Here is an 18,039-nt window from a genome sequence, read left to right as displayed (position 1 = left end):
TGATTTTTTGGTACTGAGTGTTATTGCCTACTCATAAATCCAAGAAAAAAAAATGTTATCTTACAAACAAAAAAAAAAAGTACATTTGAATTTTAATCCCAAATACGCCAAAAAGAGTACATCATGCATACAAGATCCCTTTATGTATTTTTGTCCGTAGCTTTTGTAATTGAAGTCAAGCTCAACCTGCAAACATATACATACGAAAACCCAACCAGTCATAGATGATTAATTTATTTTGAAAAAAAAAAAAAAGAGTGCAATTGATTTAGAGAAATTCTACTGTCACACCAACTTTTTCTAACATCACCCCAATTCGTATGTAAATCACTAAAGAATTAGCACAAATTTAGGGTGGCATTAGCAGAAGTTGGTGAGGCAATAGAAGCTCTCTTGATTTATTACCTGATAAGCGACTTCCTCTGAGTTGTCCTTGTAGCATGAGGGAACCTATTAGAGAATGGGGCCATCGGTTCAATAGGCTTAGCTTAAAAAAAAACAAAAAAAACAAAAATAGAGGATGTCGGTGAAAATAAAATTCTACTAAATCACACCACTACCTGTAGGGCATGGTGGGTCTCAAACAATGACAAGCAAATACAAAAAAATATTACATTATCAAGAGTCCCGATCTAATAGACAAGAGTATAAATGTAATATTGTCGAAGCCTTATCCCAATGATATGAGTAATTTGCCATTTAGAATAATGCATACAACATAGCATAATAGCCAATGGCACATCGATACCTCAGACTGCTCATTTAAGATAGCATATGACCGGATTACATAATAATTTATATCAAGACACCTCTATTAACTTGATGCACAAAAATTGGTACTACATGCAACTGGTTGAGTCAAGGGTCAACTAGACCCTGGAGGGCAGCCCCAAGGAATTCATTGTTTCAAACACTTGACCTACCCTTCCTGAGGAGCTTATCAAGGTTCGACTTGCCACTAGACCAACCGCTTGGGGCTCATATATAAATCATATATGAATGAAAAAGGTTTGTTTGAAAAAGGTTCGCGGCATGTGTCTTATACAAACATGAACACATCTTACAAAATTCTTAGAAAATGGTTTCCTTGTAATATAGAATAAAAACTTAAACCTAACATCACTAAGCAGATTGTTGTATAAAAATTCTAGTAAATGAAATTTGGTATGCAGAGAGAAATATTTCAAGGTGTAATAGTAGTGCCATATTCATTGAGATGTGTCACATTTGTCAAGATGTCCTCTACAGTATCTTCAACTCGTTAATAAAATGTATCCATAATAGCCATGTTGGAATGCTCACAGTATCATGTGTTAGAAAATTCATATAAGTCTACTCGTTAAAAACGATTTTTTTTTACACAAATGGTGAAACAAATGGGTATAATTTTACATTATAGAACCACGGTGAATTTGTCATTTATAGAGATGGCATTACTTCCATCCTATCCAAAATTTCCTCTCATATAAGCAAGTATTAGATCATTTAAGCTATTACAGGCCTTGCCAATAACTTATCAGAAAAATAATCACAGAAATATCTTGTTCTACTGTATGTTGTGACAGATTAGTTGTTGCTATCATCACTCCAGCAGCAAAGGAATCAAGTTCAAGGCTTAACTCCAACTTATCACTACACTGAAACGATATAGAACATCCATTTTAGATGTTTGTGTCACATTACTAACAGACCAAAATCTGAGAACTATCACTTGACATGCTATCTAAAACGACTTACAAATAGGTACTTCAAAATTCCACAAATGACATGCTTCAAAATTTTGAGTCATTTCGGAATTTTTTGGTGGAACATTCCTGTCATGGCTGAAACTAGCATGAAACATGGGTTCTGAAACATTAAATGTTTCAAGATGTTTCAGATTGTGCTGAAATTGTAGACTTGAATCCTAAGATGTCCATGGCTTGATTCAAGATGAAAACTAAGAACTATCACAAAAGGTTTGGTGAATATGTGAGATACCCCTCTGTTTTCAAACTGATGATATACCCTTGATCTCATGCAAAAAACCTTAAAACTTTTCTATAGCAAAAATTCCATGGTTACAATTTTCACACAAAAACAAATCTATAATTTAGATTTTGAAGGTTGAAGGAGAGAACAATCCAAAACTTCTGAAAATCCCCAAAACAAAGAATTTGCTCAAATATATTTTATCAAAACAGAGGCAAATATAGATCTATAAAATCAGATTTATCAACAAAAAAAAAGTTTCTTTCAAGTACACCAGCACAAGATTAAAAGCCATGAAACAAATCGAGAAAAGAAAAAAACTGATCAAATGCCATGAAATGTCACTACCCACAAAATGAAGAAACAATAGTAAGACTTTTAAGCTAATTGTGGTTACATAGATCTACACCTAAGATATTTACACCTAAAATATCAAAGAAAAAAAATATTCATGTTAAGTTACCACATACCTCAAGTGAGCCAGGAGCAATTCCAATAAAAACCAACCACTTCTCAGAAGGATCACAGCGGTAGTTAATTATCTGATTATTTTTCGAATTAGCCGTTCTCTCAAACATCTTCACAGGTGGCGAGTCACTTGCATAAAAATTAGGAAACTAAGTACGTCAACAATAGATGGCTAACATAAAATAAAAAATAAAAAAAATTGAAGAGAAAACTACCTCATTTTCATTTATTGTTGAAACATTCATAGAATTTGGAGAGGATGACCTGTTTAAGCTCATTAGTATCAAAATCTAAAACAAGATCAAACACAATAATGAATAGCAAACATTTCTTTAATGATACAGAAAAGTAAACAACAAATTAATAATTAGCACATAGCATAAGACAAAAATATCATAATCAACACTTGAATGATCTTTTCTTCACCAACCAATTCGTCAATTACCATCAAAAGTATGTTGTTTAAAGGTTACAACCATAGTGAAATATCCTTAAATTAAAAAACATATAATGTTCAAACTTTAAAAATACTAAAACCGAAAGTTCATATGGATCCATATCGACATAAACTCAATCAACCAAATTGATAGCATCTGCAATATATATATGAGTCCCGTTCGGAGGCCCTAAAGAGGGCCAGGCTTTGCACCAAGTTTTTTGAGCCGATAGATTTGACGAGATCTGACGATCGAGATTTAAGAATCTAGTTGTAAACTAGTTTTGCATACAGACCTTTTAAAATTAAAAACAAGCCCCTAAAAATTTAAAAAAAAAATCCTCTCAAATGTTTTTCCTCTCTCGTACTCCCTTGCATTCACTTTAGCTTACTTTATATGCAAACTAAGAGAGTCAAAACCCTCTCACGTTCATCTTTTACAAACAACTCTTCCCTCTTTGTCTCTTGATCACTCCTCTTCTCTCTCGCATTCACTTGTCTTCTTTGCACGAAGAAGCTGAAACTCGTTGTGATTTCTCACTCAAAGGCGTCGACTGACAGCATTCGCAAAAGATTTCTCTTTACGATTTGTATCTCTCTCTCTCTCTAATTCTTTTTTTTATCGTCTATTGAATTCTTTTTAAACAAAACTTTTTATAGGTTTTGAGTTTCTTTCATTATGGGTTGATGATGTTTATGATTCTTTGAATGGGGAGTTTTAATGGGTAGAATCTTGAATCAGAATAGCTTGATGCAATCTTCCTTTTTCTTCCTAGACCATTGTAGGCCCAACACCGTTATCTAACCTTCGTTGAATATTTTTTATGCATGCTATCTATTTTCGAGAGAGATTTGTCTATTTTATTATGTATAATCTATTTATTAGAATTTTAGATGTACAATCAAATAATGCATGCTAGTTGTTTGATCAATTGCCAAGTAGATCTTCTAATAAAGATTTTGAATATCAATTTCTTGATTTTTTTCCCCACTAAAATTATCTCATGAAAAGGCTTTGAATAGTTTTTTTTCTTCATAAAAGCATAAATTTTTAGAAGGGAATAACTATCCATAACAATTATTGCCAAAACACATGGGTACAAAACGCCTACTTTTTAATAAAGATTTGAATTGTGTTTAGAATATGATCCCATAATTATTTATATAAAAAAAAAAAAAAAAACATCGCGACATACTAACATCCCCTGATTTTTTTTTTTTATACTTGAAACATCATCTAGAGGAGGTTTCTTCTTGTAATGTGTTTGTTGTGAATGAATACTAGATATTGACTCTACTGTTATTTGCTTATTCATGAGTAGACAGTCTATTTAAATGACTAAGAAAAAGAAAAAGAAATGAATGTCTGTTTTGTGAGCTTTGAAACTATAGATAGTCATCTCTTCATTTAATCCGAGTTGCTTAGTTTTATCTAAATGCATTTTACATACTTGCAGGCACTTTTTATTTTTATTAATGATATCTCGATGAAAAACATCTATGGTGGAGACACATCCATGTCAGAAATGTCCTCCACGGTGTCCCCCACAATGTTACTCCATCACGACTCTACCTAATGGCTTGTAACTTATAAGAAATGAGTGATATGTAAAATGAGTGAATTTTATGTGCCTGATTGATCTAGCATGTATCAAGTTTTGTTATATGCATGACATCATTGTTCATTGTTTTACATGTTGCCTTAGAAACATAAGACTAATTGTGGACCCATTGCAAGGCTCCCCTTTCATATCTATTTTTTTTTTTCCAGTTTTCAACATTTCTAATTTTGGAAAAGTAGGCAAAGGGAAAATGGATTTATTAGTTTCCAATGTTTTCCCATTGTGCACACATTGACTACAATTATCTCTTTTGCAAATTGGCATTGAGAGTGAACACCTTCGTAGTGTGGTCTTTTTGTTTGTTTTCTTTTTTGTCTAATTGCTTTCAATGACTTAATCCACAACAAAAATTGATGAATAATATTGTCGTAACCTGGAATGGTGATATCATCGTTGTCGTATCCAATACATGCCTCTTGAGATTATATTGTATTATGTGTAGACACGTGATTTCGCCATTACGATGACCACATCTACAATGGTTTGGAGTCGCCACCATTCATAGTATAAGTGGGTGTGAATGGTCACCCGATGTGCATTTTTTGAAAAAGTGACATTTTTGACGTTTTGGTGACTCTCGATGGATAGGAACTAATCAAATAATGAGATTCGAGGTAAGTGGCTCGATTGGAGAAAAGGGAAGGTGTTAGGCACCATTTTCTCCCCACTAGATAGTGGTAACCTCAACTCACTCGATCATTTTGATTAAAAAAAATACGAAAAACGATGTGCCACGTGTTGTGCATTTGTACTCTAAATAGGGTTCATTTTCGGCTTGATCATAGGGTCATTCCATTGATGGAAATGACCCTTATAGACATTTAGCCTTGGTGGGGTCCATTCATCCTAAAAAATTAAAATGAAGGGGGGAGGGTGATAGAAGAGGGAGGAGGAGAGGGGTGTAGAAGAGAGAGGGGGAGGATTGCCTTGAACCCACCTTGTATCTTCTTTTCTTCTTCTTGAGTCCTTAGTATTTTATGAAAATACAATTCTTGTATGGTTGAAGGAGTAGAGAAGAGATGATGAGAGAGATGAGTGGAGTATAATATTTTTTTTTATATGAGACTTGAGGAGGATTGGTGATGGTTGTTAGTAATGAGAGTTGGAGGTAATTTGGTAGTGAAAGTTAGGGGCCATTTTTGGGAAGAGGAGGAGGGTATTTATAGATGTTGAGGAGTTATTTTAGGGATATAATGGGGTGAAGTGAAGAAAAAAGGTAGAATGGTTATGAGTTTGAGAGAGAAATGGGTGTAATTTAGAGGAGATTGGAGGGTTTTTAAGGAAGGGGGGTTAAATGGGTGAGTTTTGACCCAAATGGTTTGGATCCTACTCAACCCATTTGGGTGGAGTGTTTGGTGAGGTGAGTTTAAGATGGTGGTTGAGATTAAATGGTATTTGGTTTAAGAGAAGGAGGATTTAAAGAGGTGGTTGATGATATTTTGGGAGGGTGAGGGAGATGATGCCATGTGTTAAAGTGGGTGGAAATGAAGTGTTGAGATAGGTTGATGGGAGAGGTTGAGTGTTTGACTTGAGAGGATGGTGTAGGTTTAGGTTGTAGATGTGGGTTTTGTAGGGAATGATGATGGTAGATTAGGGGAGGTTATATGTTAGGGTTGTGGGTATATGTGTTTGATTTGAGAGAAAAGGTGATTGGTTGATGTGTGGGTAGATGGGATTTAAAACAAATTATGGGGTAGATAGTTGGGTGAGGGAGGTGAGATGGGGTGATGACATGTGTCATCTTTGATTATCAAGATGGTGATTGGTTGATGTGGGTAGTGGTTGATGGGTTAGAGTTGTGGGTTGGATAATGAATTGGATATGGTTAATGATTTGTGGGCTTTGTAGTGTTGGCTTGGGTTTTAACAATGGTTTTGGGTTTTAGGGATTGGTTGATGGTTGTTTGGAATGGATTTTGAGGGTATAGGTTGGTTTTAGATTTTAGGTGATGTGATTGATTTTAGGCTAGGGGTAAGATGAGAAATCGATTTAGGAAAGTGTTGAGGGCTTGTGGGCCTATGGTTTTTGCGGTTCGGAGGCGGAGTGGTGGTAGTAGCGAGGAGGGGTAGGCATCCCAAGTCTCACCTTTTTAATTTTTTAATTTTTTTAGATTTTTGCAATCATTAGTTTGATAAAAAATGTCACGTGTTCGCGAATAGGGCTTTTTAGGCCCGTTGGTGATCTTTATCGAAAATTTGACGTTTTTGATTTTTGGAAGCGGAGCGTAAGATAGGCCGAGTCCTTTTGGTGGGCCTCCTAAACCATTGAGAGGTCTTAGGGGCTTCGGTTTGGTAAAAATGTCACTTTTCAATGACTTGGGCCCTTAAGGCCCGTTGGCCAATTTATTTGGAAAATCGATATTTTTGGGTCCTTTCGAGAAGTGGCCCGTTCAAATTGAGGTGTCTACATTATGCATAAAATTGGAGCTAGGGCATATCATTATCCTGGCAAGTATTGGTCGTATTATAGTGACATCCTATCTTCTAAGTACAATGGTACAAAAAGGTTTAAAATTTGAACTGTAAATGGTATGCTTTGGACCCATTGGTTTATCTTGGTCTTACTTTATTGTAAGAGACTAGGTTCCAAACTTCATTTTTTAAGATGGAAATCTTGGGAAAATGGTACAAAATAATTTTTCTTAATGGACTCAAAAGTTTGAAATCTTGTTTACAGATTTTTAAAATACTCACAAGCTTAGCTGCATTGAGCAAAAATTCTGTGAATCTAGAGATTGTTTCCTACTACAAACTTTCAGAAACACTCTTTTAAAATAATAGTAAACATGAAGATGTATCACCTTTGAGAATCAAAGAGATGACAAACAAAAATAAACTAGCTTCATCGATTCAATTGCCATTAGGAGATGCTCAATCTTATATAAATCAGATTTGACATTTTACAAAAGAACACCATTCACAAAAAATAGGCTAAAAAAGGTTCTCCAGTAATTGTTAGTGGCTTAAGGTAAAACTTATGTGCAATTGCATTAACAAACCAAATAAAAATAAATCTTCTATTTTAAAAGAATTCATGCCACTACAGGCTACTTGTCTTCATTTTAGTCAAGATCCAGAGCTTGTAGTAGTTTTGACCAGGTTTTCGGCATGTCACCAAGTGTATCAAATTCCAACAATCTCCCTCTACCTTGGTAGAAATCCTCCACATGTTGGCTTTGCAAGACCAACACAATTTTTGAGATAAAAATAGTCATCTTAATGAGCGCGAACTTTCTAATAAAAGATAACTGCAACCCAAACTACCCCAATAAGTAATCTAAGTTAAGAATTTATTATTATTTCAACTTGAGGTTTTCCAACCAGACACTATTATCTTGGACTTAGTAGAGAAAAAAATACCTTAGTCATTTACTCTTTGTTTTTCCGTGGATCAAGACTGAGGTTAAGTGGATCTAACCAACAATGTTTATGTAACAATTTTTTACCCATAATGCAGTTCTTCCTATGGAGAAAATCTGATTTAAACATGTAAATGATGGTGTACATATAGTCTTCTGATTAAGTGCACATCCATCAGACGTCATTTTCTTATCTACTAAAATCATTTGTCTTTTGAAAGTTTCTAATGTAATAAACATCCATTAAAAAGCTAACCGATTTCAAATAATAAACTAGCTAGAAAGAGAACTAAATAAATATGGAGTGATTGTTGATTTGAAACCCCTCAGAGGATTGACAAATAGTAATAGAAACTAGAAAGATAACTAAATAAATATGAAACGACTTATAGTCTTGTGTTGTTATCTCCATAAAGATTTGGGATTACCTATAATAAGATGAACAATACAATAAAATTGGCTTGTTTTACATAATTTTAAAAATGTGTCAAGTTCTTATTAGATTTGAAGGAAATGATACCCTGCCAACCAGTTTCAATGTTATTAAGATCTTCACCAAATCGTCAAATCAAAGAAGTTTGAATCATTTATACATTTTGTTGCCAATGTGATGTGTTAATGATTTATAATAGTTTAATGATTTGATAGATAAAAAATGTGGTCTCCTATCTATATATCTGTTTAGACTTATTTTGGGATACCATTTCCTATATATATGGACCCCATATCTTGAGTGTTTCGATCCAATTACCCTCATCTACATGTTTTCCATAATGACGATGAATCTTAGGAAGCACACATTATCATCAAATACTACCATTGAAGGATATAATTCGGAATTTAATTAATTAAAAGTGGGGAGGTTTTTAATGTTATTGGTTTGATATGAACATGAAATTTGGGGCACATGATTTTCTTTATCATCTTAGCAGTTCGAAGGGGAATATCAGTTTATTTGGAAAACTTGATTTTTTTTTGTTTTCTAGTTGCAGCAGAATTCATGGAAGAACATTAATTTACAACAAGATGATTCAGGAAAAAAAACCAGAATAAATAATTTTCAAATAACTTGGATTTAGTAAGTACCATTTTCGATATTAAAAAAAAAAAAAAGATGTTCACTGTAATTATTCAATTGTAGAATGAAATTCAAAATAAAGAGGGAGAGAGAGAGAGAGAGAGCTAGGGTTAGGGTTAGGGTTTAAAGAGAGTACGAACATGTAAAAAGAGTAAGAGAGAGATTTGAAGCTTTTGCCACCTGTCAACAATTCGAGAAAGACAAAGCCTTTGTCGGAGGAAGGATCTTCGCATGATAACTTTTTATGTTCCGTGCAGGGATCTTTGCATGAGAGAAAAAACGAGAGATCGAGGGTATGATCTTCGTGTGACCTATATTTGCTTGAAAGTTTCGAGAGAGAGAGAGAAATGAAACATTGAGGGTTGTATATCACATAAGAGACAATGTTTGGAGATCTAGCAAATCGTGGGGAGGTAAAATAGAGAGAGGGAGTTATTGGTAATTTATAGGGACTTGATTTAATTCCAAACTTCTTTTTTATTAAAAGTGATTGACAGTTGTAAAATAGAATCAAGTCTGTCAGATCTGTCTAGATCTAATAGTCTATAAAACTTGGTGCAAAACTTGATTTACTTTAGGGCCTCCAAACGCTACCTTATATATATATTAGTAGGAAGGATATGCACAATAAAATGTAAGAATTGTACTATTTGCCCTTAAGGAATGGCACCCAATCTTTTACGCAAATCAAGGTATCCACAACTTCGGGACTCAATGATTATTCTACCCCCACTACTAAATGTTGATTCCGATGCTACCGTACATACTGGACCACTAAGATGTCATGAGTCATCCTTGCAAATATGGGAAACTTTGGACCATTACTTTTCCACCAAAATAATATATCAAATTTTTTTTCATCTTCACCCAGTAGAAATAAGCATTCATCTAAGTATTTATTTAACTCTATTTTTTGAACTTGCCCTAAATTTTGAGAACATTTTTGGATAAATTTTTTGATTTTTTCTTACATCTTTGAGTTTCCAATATTAGAACTTCCATCACCAATTGTACCCAAACCACTTCCAATCGAACCACTAACTAAATCAGTAGAAGAATCATCTAAAATGACATATTTGGAGTATAATTCATCCATTAATTTCTTAACTTTGTTGATGTATGTGTTAGCATCTTCCCCATAAATCATAGAAAATACAAACTCAATGAACTCCATTTTATAACATGGATCAAAGACCACACCAATGCTCATCAAAAAGTTTTTATTACTCCAATATTTTTCATAATTTTTGATCATTTTGAAAATCATTTGACGCACATAATCATGGTCAGAGACAAGCCACTGAATGATGTTATCATAAACATCACATACACCTTTAAAATATAAGTTAGCTGTTTGATATTTGACTCCTGAAAAGTAAAGAGTAGTGTCAAAAAATACTCTCAAACAGTCACAAATAACTCTCCCTACTTCCCATTCCTCTGAATATGGTAAACATTTATAATCGAGAGTCAATTCCACTAATCGTTCATATGTGGAACTTATGGCCAAAACATTATTAAGCATCAAATAGGTAGAATTTCATCTGTTTGACACATTCCTCGACACCTCTTTTCTAATCAATCTAGTATGGGCCAATGCACATGCAAATTTTTAATCTTTAGATGGGGAAGATTTTATAAACTTTACACTTTCTTGAATCTTATTCAAAATTCTGTTGAATATTAAATCATTTAGAACAATTAAGTTTAGAATGTTAGCACTACATCTTATATGAAATAAGTCATCATTAAGTGCTAACATCCTTTTGGAGCATAACCAATTTTTGAGGTCTTTTGCCATTACATCATTATTAGATGCATTATCGACTGTGATTAAAAATATATTTTTATCAATATTTCAATCTAATACTTTTAATTTGATAAATTCACTCAAAGTTTCCCTAGAATGTGAACCTTAAATTAATTCAAAAGATATGATTTTCTTATTCAATCTCCAATTATTGTCTATATAATGGTAAGTCAAGCAAAAATAATTGAGCTCTTGATGACCAGATGTTCATAAATTTGTTGTGAGACTACATCGAGAAGACAGTTGATCAAGCAAGTCTTATAACCTAATTTTCATCTCGTTATAAATTTTCATTAAATCAGCCCGTCTTATGTTTCTGAAATAGAACTTGACCATAGGATTAACACCATTGATGAATAACTGAAAATACTCGTGCTCACCCATATTGAAGTAGTAATCATGCTTTGCAAAATCTATTCTACTTTTTTCAGGATCATATTTCTAATTTGTCAATTTTGTTGGTTCTTTACTAAATTTTGTAATATACAACAATTATTGTTTGACATCTTTATTTGATATCCTCATATATGTCTTTGTATGATTCATCAAATGTGTAGTTTCTTTTGAACTAGAACTGTCAGATGTCCTCTTACAATGTACACAAATTGCTTAAATGCTCTCATCTCCTAATTTCTTTTCATCAAATTCTAACCATACTTTTAACCTCCTTTTTCTACTTTTAGTTTCTAAGAATGTTGTTTCATCTATAGTATCGGTTAATGGAACCATATTATTATATGTTCATCGTTATTACAATCATCACTAATCACAGGAGAAAATATAGATGCAACACTAGAAGTTGTATTAGCTAATAAATGAAATATTTTCTTTATAACCTATAAAATACCAACATGTATATCTTACTTAGTTATTTGGATTACTAATTGAATTATCGAACAAAAGATAATATTATTCAACAAAGTAGATAAAGCTCAAAAATAAAATACCCTCACCCAAAATTATAATTTACTTGATCTTGGCATATTATCAGACACCCTCTTAAAATTATAACCCCAACATGAATACTTCAAATCATCCATAACTACTCAATTAAAATAGAGTTTAAAAAATTATAAAATTATGAAAACATAACAAATTTGTAGATGTAAGGGTTGAAGAACAAGTCGATATGCTCTCCAAGTTAAGTCCGTTGGGTTGAGACTTAAGATGTTCTCCAAGTTAAGTATGTTGGGTGACAAAATGTAAATATATTAGATACAAAAACATATCCATTATACAAACTTTTAGAAAATCCCAAAACTAAGAACATTCTAATCCGAAACTTAGAATGTTTCGATGCAATTGAAGAAAAAATCCTAACTCAAAAAATTATAGAGATCGAAAGAAAATATTTGAGATTATAAAGGGTAAAAAGATATTTGATCCCATCCACATGAATTTCACATACAAAACAACACAAAAATTCGAGTTCTTATATTAATAAAATAGTCTCCAAAATTGATTTTTATATCATCAAAATAATCTCAAAAATTCAAGTATATCCCCATCAAAATAGTCATAAAAATTTGATTTTTATAGTATGAAAAACCAGCCCCCAAAGATCTATTTTTTATATTATTAGAATAGCCCCAAAAATTAGTTTTTATAACATCAAATCAATCCCTAAAACCAACTTTTTAGCACTAAATGCAATCACAAAAAAAAAAAAAAAAAAATTGTCTCAAAAAATCAGAATTTTTTACATCATCATAGTAGCTCCAAAAATTTATTTTTTTAGCATAAAACCAGTCCCAAATCCAATTTTTTCTTATACCAAAACAAGTCATAAAATCCATTTTTCTTTTAGCATCCAAGACTAGTCTGAAAAGATTATTTAAAAGTGTAAAAGCAAGTATCAAAGATGAAGATTTACACCTCTAACCAGTCCTCAAATCTTGGGTTTTAAAAATCAAAACAATCCTACCAAAATCCTAACTCAAAAAATTGTAGAGATCGAAAGAAAAGATTTGAGATTAGGTTGGTGTGTCCTTACCTGTAGATTCTAATGCCGATGTCGAGGGTGAGGCCATGATCGTGAGGGGCTGAGGTCGTGAGGTGATGAGGGGCTGAGGTCGATAAGGTCTTGAAGGCTGAGGTCTTTGTCTCTCAAAGACTGAAATGGGAAAATGTAAGTTCTATTGTTCTAACTTCTAACCCTAAAGAAAAAAGATACATTTATTTTAAAATAAAAATAAAAATAATATTTATTTATTTTCGATTTCTAATCGAATATTATCGAATCAAATTCATTGATATCCGAATTCGTATCCGAAACTTTAACGAATATATAAAATTATCTGAATCTGAATTCGATATTCAAAAATTTCGGATAATATCTGATTTTTTGGATTCGAATTCGGATTTCAACTATCCAATTAACCCATCAAGGCCCAGACAATTATTTTTCAAGTGGGTTGACGAGTCAAGAAGCCCAATTGACATTCCTAGCCTAGAAATCTCAGGCCAGTCCATACTTCAAATTATTTAGACCAAAAACTATAGAACTTTTCTAAGGGTCGAGATTGATTCATAAAAAAACATGAAATCTGTTGAAGTGATTCGGGGTTACCTCTATCTACTCTGAAGCTTTGTCGGATGCTCCCTTTGCTGTCTGATGGCATTGGCATAGTGCCTGTCAAAAATCTTCTGACCCCCAAGTTAGATTGAGAAGAAAAGATAGATAGAATCTTTTGTTTTTCCCGAAAGAAGAAGAATATCTCTTCCTCCGATCTCTCCCCTTCTTATAAGGTTTCCCTTAGAGTAGGAATCCCATCTTAGATCCCTTAAAAGTCAGGATTTGATCGTGGGGAATCTCTTATCTAAAAAGATACTCAACCAAATTAATATTACTTCACGTTGTGCTCTTGGATTCTTAGGACTTATTCTTTAAATTAGGAAGCCCAAAGATATATTGAGATTTGTGCACGTTTAACAATTTTGCTCTGCCTTGCTGTCAAAATAGACATTTCCCTTTACTCAAGATTGAGTTACTGATTTGATATGGGTTTCACTTGCTATTGCCAGATGCCCTTTTCACCTATCTTGATTCACGTTCGAATGAAGACACATGTAGGGTCTTGATTACTACCATTTTTTACTCTCTGCAAAATCTAATGGTTGAAACAAAAGATGTGCTTCAAGGACATGATAAATCTCGACTGTTGGATTTTATATTTTTGCAGTAATGCCTAGGTTCAAACATTCGGTGGAGATAGGAGGAAAAATACCTAGGGATAGTGCATGTTCCTAAGGATTCATCCTTTTTAGGAATCCCTATGAAAGGGCAATTAAACATTAGTTGTTAGATTTTTGTTGAACCATCTTATTAAGTTGTCATCCAACTTATGGTTCCTAGCAACTGATCTTTTAACCAGGTAAGATTAAAATGATTAGCTCAAGTTTTGGTGGATCCACCTGTAATGAATTCAACCCGAAACTCCCAACCTGTGAGAAACAAAAATAGAGAAAAACACATGTCGAAAAAAGAAAGTAATCACACGCACAAGACAGTATTTACGTGGTTCGATAATTTACCTACATCCACGGAGTTGCAGGGATTTCACTATTATCAAGAAGAATTACAAAGTGCAGCTCAAGTCCCAAAAACGACAACCAAGACTTTAAAAAACCCTAATCACCAAAAACGACTTCTATATACTAGGCATAGGATTCACAATGGGTTACAAAACAGGCCCAAACCTCTACTCCATGGACTAAGGATCAGAAAATTTCCCATCAAAACACCACGCAACATTATTCGGGTCGGGTCGGGTCGTCAACCAGATCAAACATAACTAGGCTCCACAAAGCCCAACAAATCTCCCACTTGGAAACTAGTTCAACCACCAACATTAGCTGTAATCTTTCAAAAAACAATCCCTCATCCCTGCAAATCATCCTCATGTCCTCAAGCTAGAAGACCAATTGAAGTTGCACATAGCTTCAGCTTCTCAATAATGACACCTTTAGTCAACATGTCTGTCGAGTTCTTAGATCCACAAAACTTCTCGAGTATTAACAGCTTATCTTCAACAAGGTACCGGATAAAGTGGTATTTTGTTTGTATATGTTTCAACTTTGAATGAAAAGTCAAATTTTTAGCAAGAAAAATTGCACTCTGACTGTTACTGTGTAAAATGCCCATCTCTTGTTTCTGACCCAATTCATCTAAGAAACCATGTAGCCAAATCATATCCTTCTCAGTTTTAGTTGCTGCAACATACTTAGCTTCTATAGTAGACAAAGTAACAATCTTTTGTAAATTTGAGGCTCAGGATATAGTTGTACCACCCAGAGTAAATTCAAACCTTGTAGTACTCTTTCTACTATCAACATCACCAGCAAAATCAGCATCTACATAACCCTGCAGTTTTAAACTTGCACCTATGAAGCAAAGACATGTATCTGATGAACCCCTCGGGTATCTCAGAATCCACTTGATTGCCTCTCAATGCTGTTTTCCATGCCTACTCATGAATCTGCTTACAACTCCCACTGCATGTGCGATATCTAACCTTGTACACACCATAGCATACATCAAACTACCAATAGTTGAGGCATAGGTCACCTTGCTCATATGGCCCCTTTCTTCTTTTATCTTCGGTGATTGTTCTTTGTTTAGTTTGAAATAACTACCCAAAGGTGTGCTCACTGGTTTAGCTTCATTCATGTTGAACCTGCTGAGAATTTTCTTCACATACTCTGACTGTGAAAGCTTCAATGTACCATTAGCCTTGTCTCTAATGAATCTCATACCAAGGATTTACTTTACAGTTCCCAAATCCTTCATTGCAAACTGTTTTGACAATTGCTTCTTCAGATGATTAATCTTTTTAATGCTAGACCCTACAATAAGCATATTATCCACATACAATATTAAAATTATGTAAGAATTGTCAAAAGACTTAACATAGCAACAGTGATCAGCTTCACATCTCTTGAACCCAATTTTATGCATAAAGCTGTCAAATTTCATGTACCACTGTCTAGGAGCTTGTTTTAGGCCATACAAGTTCTTTCTCAGTTTGCAGACTAGATTATCTTGTCTTTGAATAATAAACCCTTCTAGTTGAATCATGTAAATGTCTTCCTCCAAGTCACCATGAATGAATGCCATCTTCACATCTAACTGCTCAAGATGTAAGTTTTCTGCAGCCACCATTCCCAGCACCAGTCTAATTGTTAACATCTTCACAACTGGAGAAAATATTTTTGTGTAGTCAATGCCATTTTTCTGTTGGAACCCTTTAACAACTAATCTGGCCTTATAATGTTTGCTACCGTCATGCTCATTCTTTATTCTGTATACCCACTTGTTGTGCAAAGCCTTCTTTCCTATTGGTAATTTAGTCAGTTCCCAATTCTGATTCCCCAACAAGGAATCTATTTCATCCTTCATGACTATCTCCCATTTACTTGAATTCTCATCTTGCAAAGCTTCATCATAACATTCTAGCTCACTACCATCAGTTAGTAGGAGATAATTTAGAGCGGGTGAATAACATTGTGAAGGTCTAATGGTTTTGGAAGATCTACGAACTTCAGCTACAGGTGTACTCTAATCTACCTATGAATCTACATTCTCCTTATCTTCTCCACCCATTTTTCGAACAGTACTTTCAATCAATTCATCTAAGTTGACAAACTTAGATTTATTTTGATCTATCTCTGTAACATCTAGCACTACAGTTGACTTGTCCTTTTACATAACCTGTTCATTAAATATCACATTTCTACTTCTGATGATTTTTCCTGTTTTGTTCATCCTAAAACCTATAACCAAATTTCTCATCACCATAGCCAATGAAAAAACATATTTTTGATTTTGCATCAAGTTTACTACGAGCATTAGAATCAATATGAATATAAGAAACACAACCAAAAATTTTTAAATGGGAAAACTTTACCTCTTTACTGCTCCAAACCTCCTCAGGAAGTTTGAACTCCATGGGAACTGATGGTCCTCAATTTATCAGATAAGTTGCAGTGCTAACAGCATCAGCCCAAAAAGTTTTTGGTAGTCCAGCATGCAACCTCATACTCTTAACATGCTCTTTGAGAGTTATGTTCATGCGCTTAGCCACACTATTCTATTGTGGTGTCCTAGGAATGGTCTTTTCCATCCTAATTCCCTGTGCAGCACAATACTCATTGAACCCTCCATCTATGTACTCTCCTCCATTATCTGATTTCAAACATTTTAGTTTCAAGCCTATTTCTGTCTCAACCATGGCCTTCCACTTCTTAAAAAATTTAAATACATTAGATTTATTTTTCAAAAAATAAACCCATACATTTCTGTTTGAGTCATCAATGAAGGTGATATAGTACCTTGAACCTCCAAGGGATGCAACCGGAGAAGGTCCCCCACAAATCAGTATGCACTAACTCTAATTTTTAAGCCTTCGGTATTCTGCCAATTTTCAAGAAACTCACCATTTTCTACTTTCCTAAAATGCAGCTTTCACACATATCAAAATCAATGGACTTCAATTATAGTAGCTTTCCTCTTGACAACAACATTTTCATCCCTTTCTCACTTATGTGACCAAGCCTGCGATGCCACAAGTTTGTATCAGTACTTGCTTCAACAATTATAACCGTATTTCTTGGACTTGAGGTCATAAATAGAGTGCCAGTCTTCTTTCCACAAGCTAATACTCTAGCTCCCTTTGTAACCTTCCAAGTGCCACCAACAAATAGTATTGCATGCCCTTCATCATCAAGTTATCCAACAGAAATCAGATTCCTCCTCAAGTCAGGAATATGCCGAACCTTCTCCAGTACCCAAACAGACCCATTGGACAACAATATTCGGACGTCTCCCATATCCACAACATCGAAGGCTGAACCATCAGCCAAATACACCTTACCAAAATCACCTGCATCATAATTCTGTATGATTTCTCAGTGTGGAGTGATATGAAACGAAGCTTTTGAGTCCAAAACCCAATCATCAAGTGGACTGTCTATTGCAAGAAGTAGTGCACCCTGTACCTCTTCTGTTACAACATTAACAAAATCATCTTCATTCTTCTTCTTAGGACTTTTGCATTGCCTCTTAAAGTGACTTGTTTTCCTACAGTTCCAGCATTGTACTTGTTGACCTGATTTAGATTTACTTCTGTTCCGATTAGAATTTCTGGATTGTGATCTACCTCGATTTGAATTTCTGTCATTACCTCTGCCTCTTATCTCAAGGTTTAGGACAGAACCAGATCCTGATGTTTCGCTTGCATCTCTTCTACGAATCTCTTCAGTCAAAATTAAATCTCGTATGTCATTGTACTTCAAGTT

At 34.0% G+C, this 18,039-nt stretch overlaps 1 protein-coding gene and 1 long non-coding RNA gene across 10 annotated transcripts; one reads left to right on the top strand and one right to left on the bottom strand.

Moving 5' to 3' along the window:
• Positions 1-46: 46 nt before the first annotated feature.
• On the bottom strand, positions 47-9,336 carry LOC147398422 (clathrin heavy chain 1-like). 9 transcript variants are annotated; one of them, XM_086447614.1, is made up of 5 exons: positions 9,074-9,336; positions 2,655-2,729; positions 2,442-2,588; positions 406-487; positions 47-186 (listed from the first exon to the last, which is right to left on the bottom strand). In XM_086447614.1, exons 1-5 carry the CDS (start codon positions 9,164-9,166, stop codon positions 182-184), a joined length of 402 nt encoding a protein of 133 aa, XP_086303740.1. In that variant the 5' UTR covers positions 9,167-9,336; the 3' UTR covers positions 47-181. The 9 variants fall into 9 exon arrangements, 8 of the variants coding, with proteins under 8 accessions (XP_086303740.1, XP_086303737.1, XP_086303744.1 ...); XM_086447611.1 differs by having other exon boundaries at positions 406-450; XM_086447618.1 differs by having other exon boundaries at positions 406-450; positions 2,442-2,568.
• On the top strand, positions 2,738-4,560 carry LOC147398423 (uncharacterized). The gene is made up of 2 exons (XR_015179857.1): positions 2,738-3,465; positions 4,333-4,560. It is a non-coding gene; the product is annotated as an uncharacterized LOC147398423 (long non-coding RNA).
• Positions 9,337-18,039: the final 8,703 nt, after the last annotated feature.

The sequence above is a fragment of the Akebia trifoliata genome, chromosome 7 (genome assembly GCF_017979445.1).
Source record: "Akebia trifoliata isolate Shusen 1 chromosome 7, ASM1797944v1, whole genome shotgun sequence".
NCBI lineage: Eukaryota > Viridiplantae > Streptophyta > Magnoliopsida > Ranunculales > Lardizabalaceae > Akebia > Akebia trifoliata.
The sequence above is the reverse complement of the archived record's forward strand: the minus strand, read 5'-3'. Positions and strand labels throughout refer to the sequence as shown.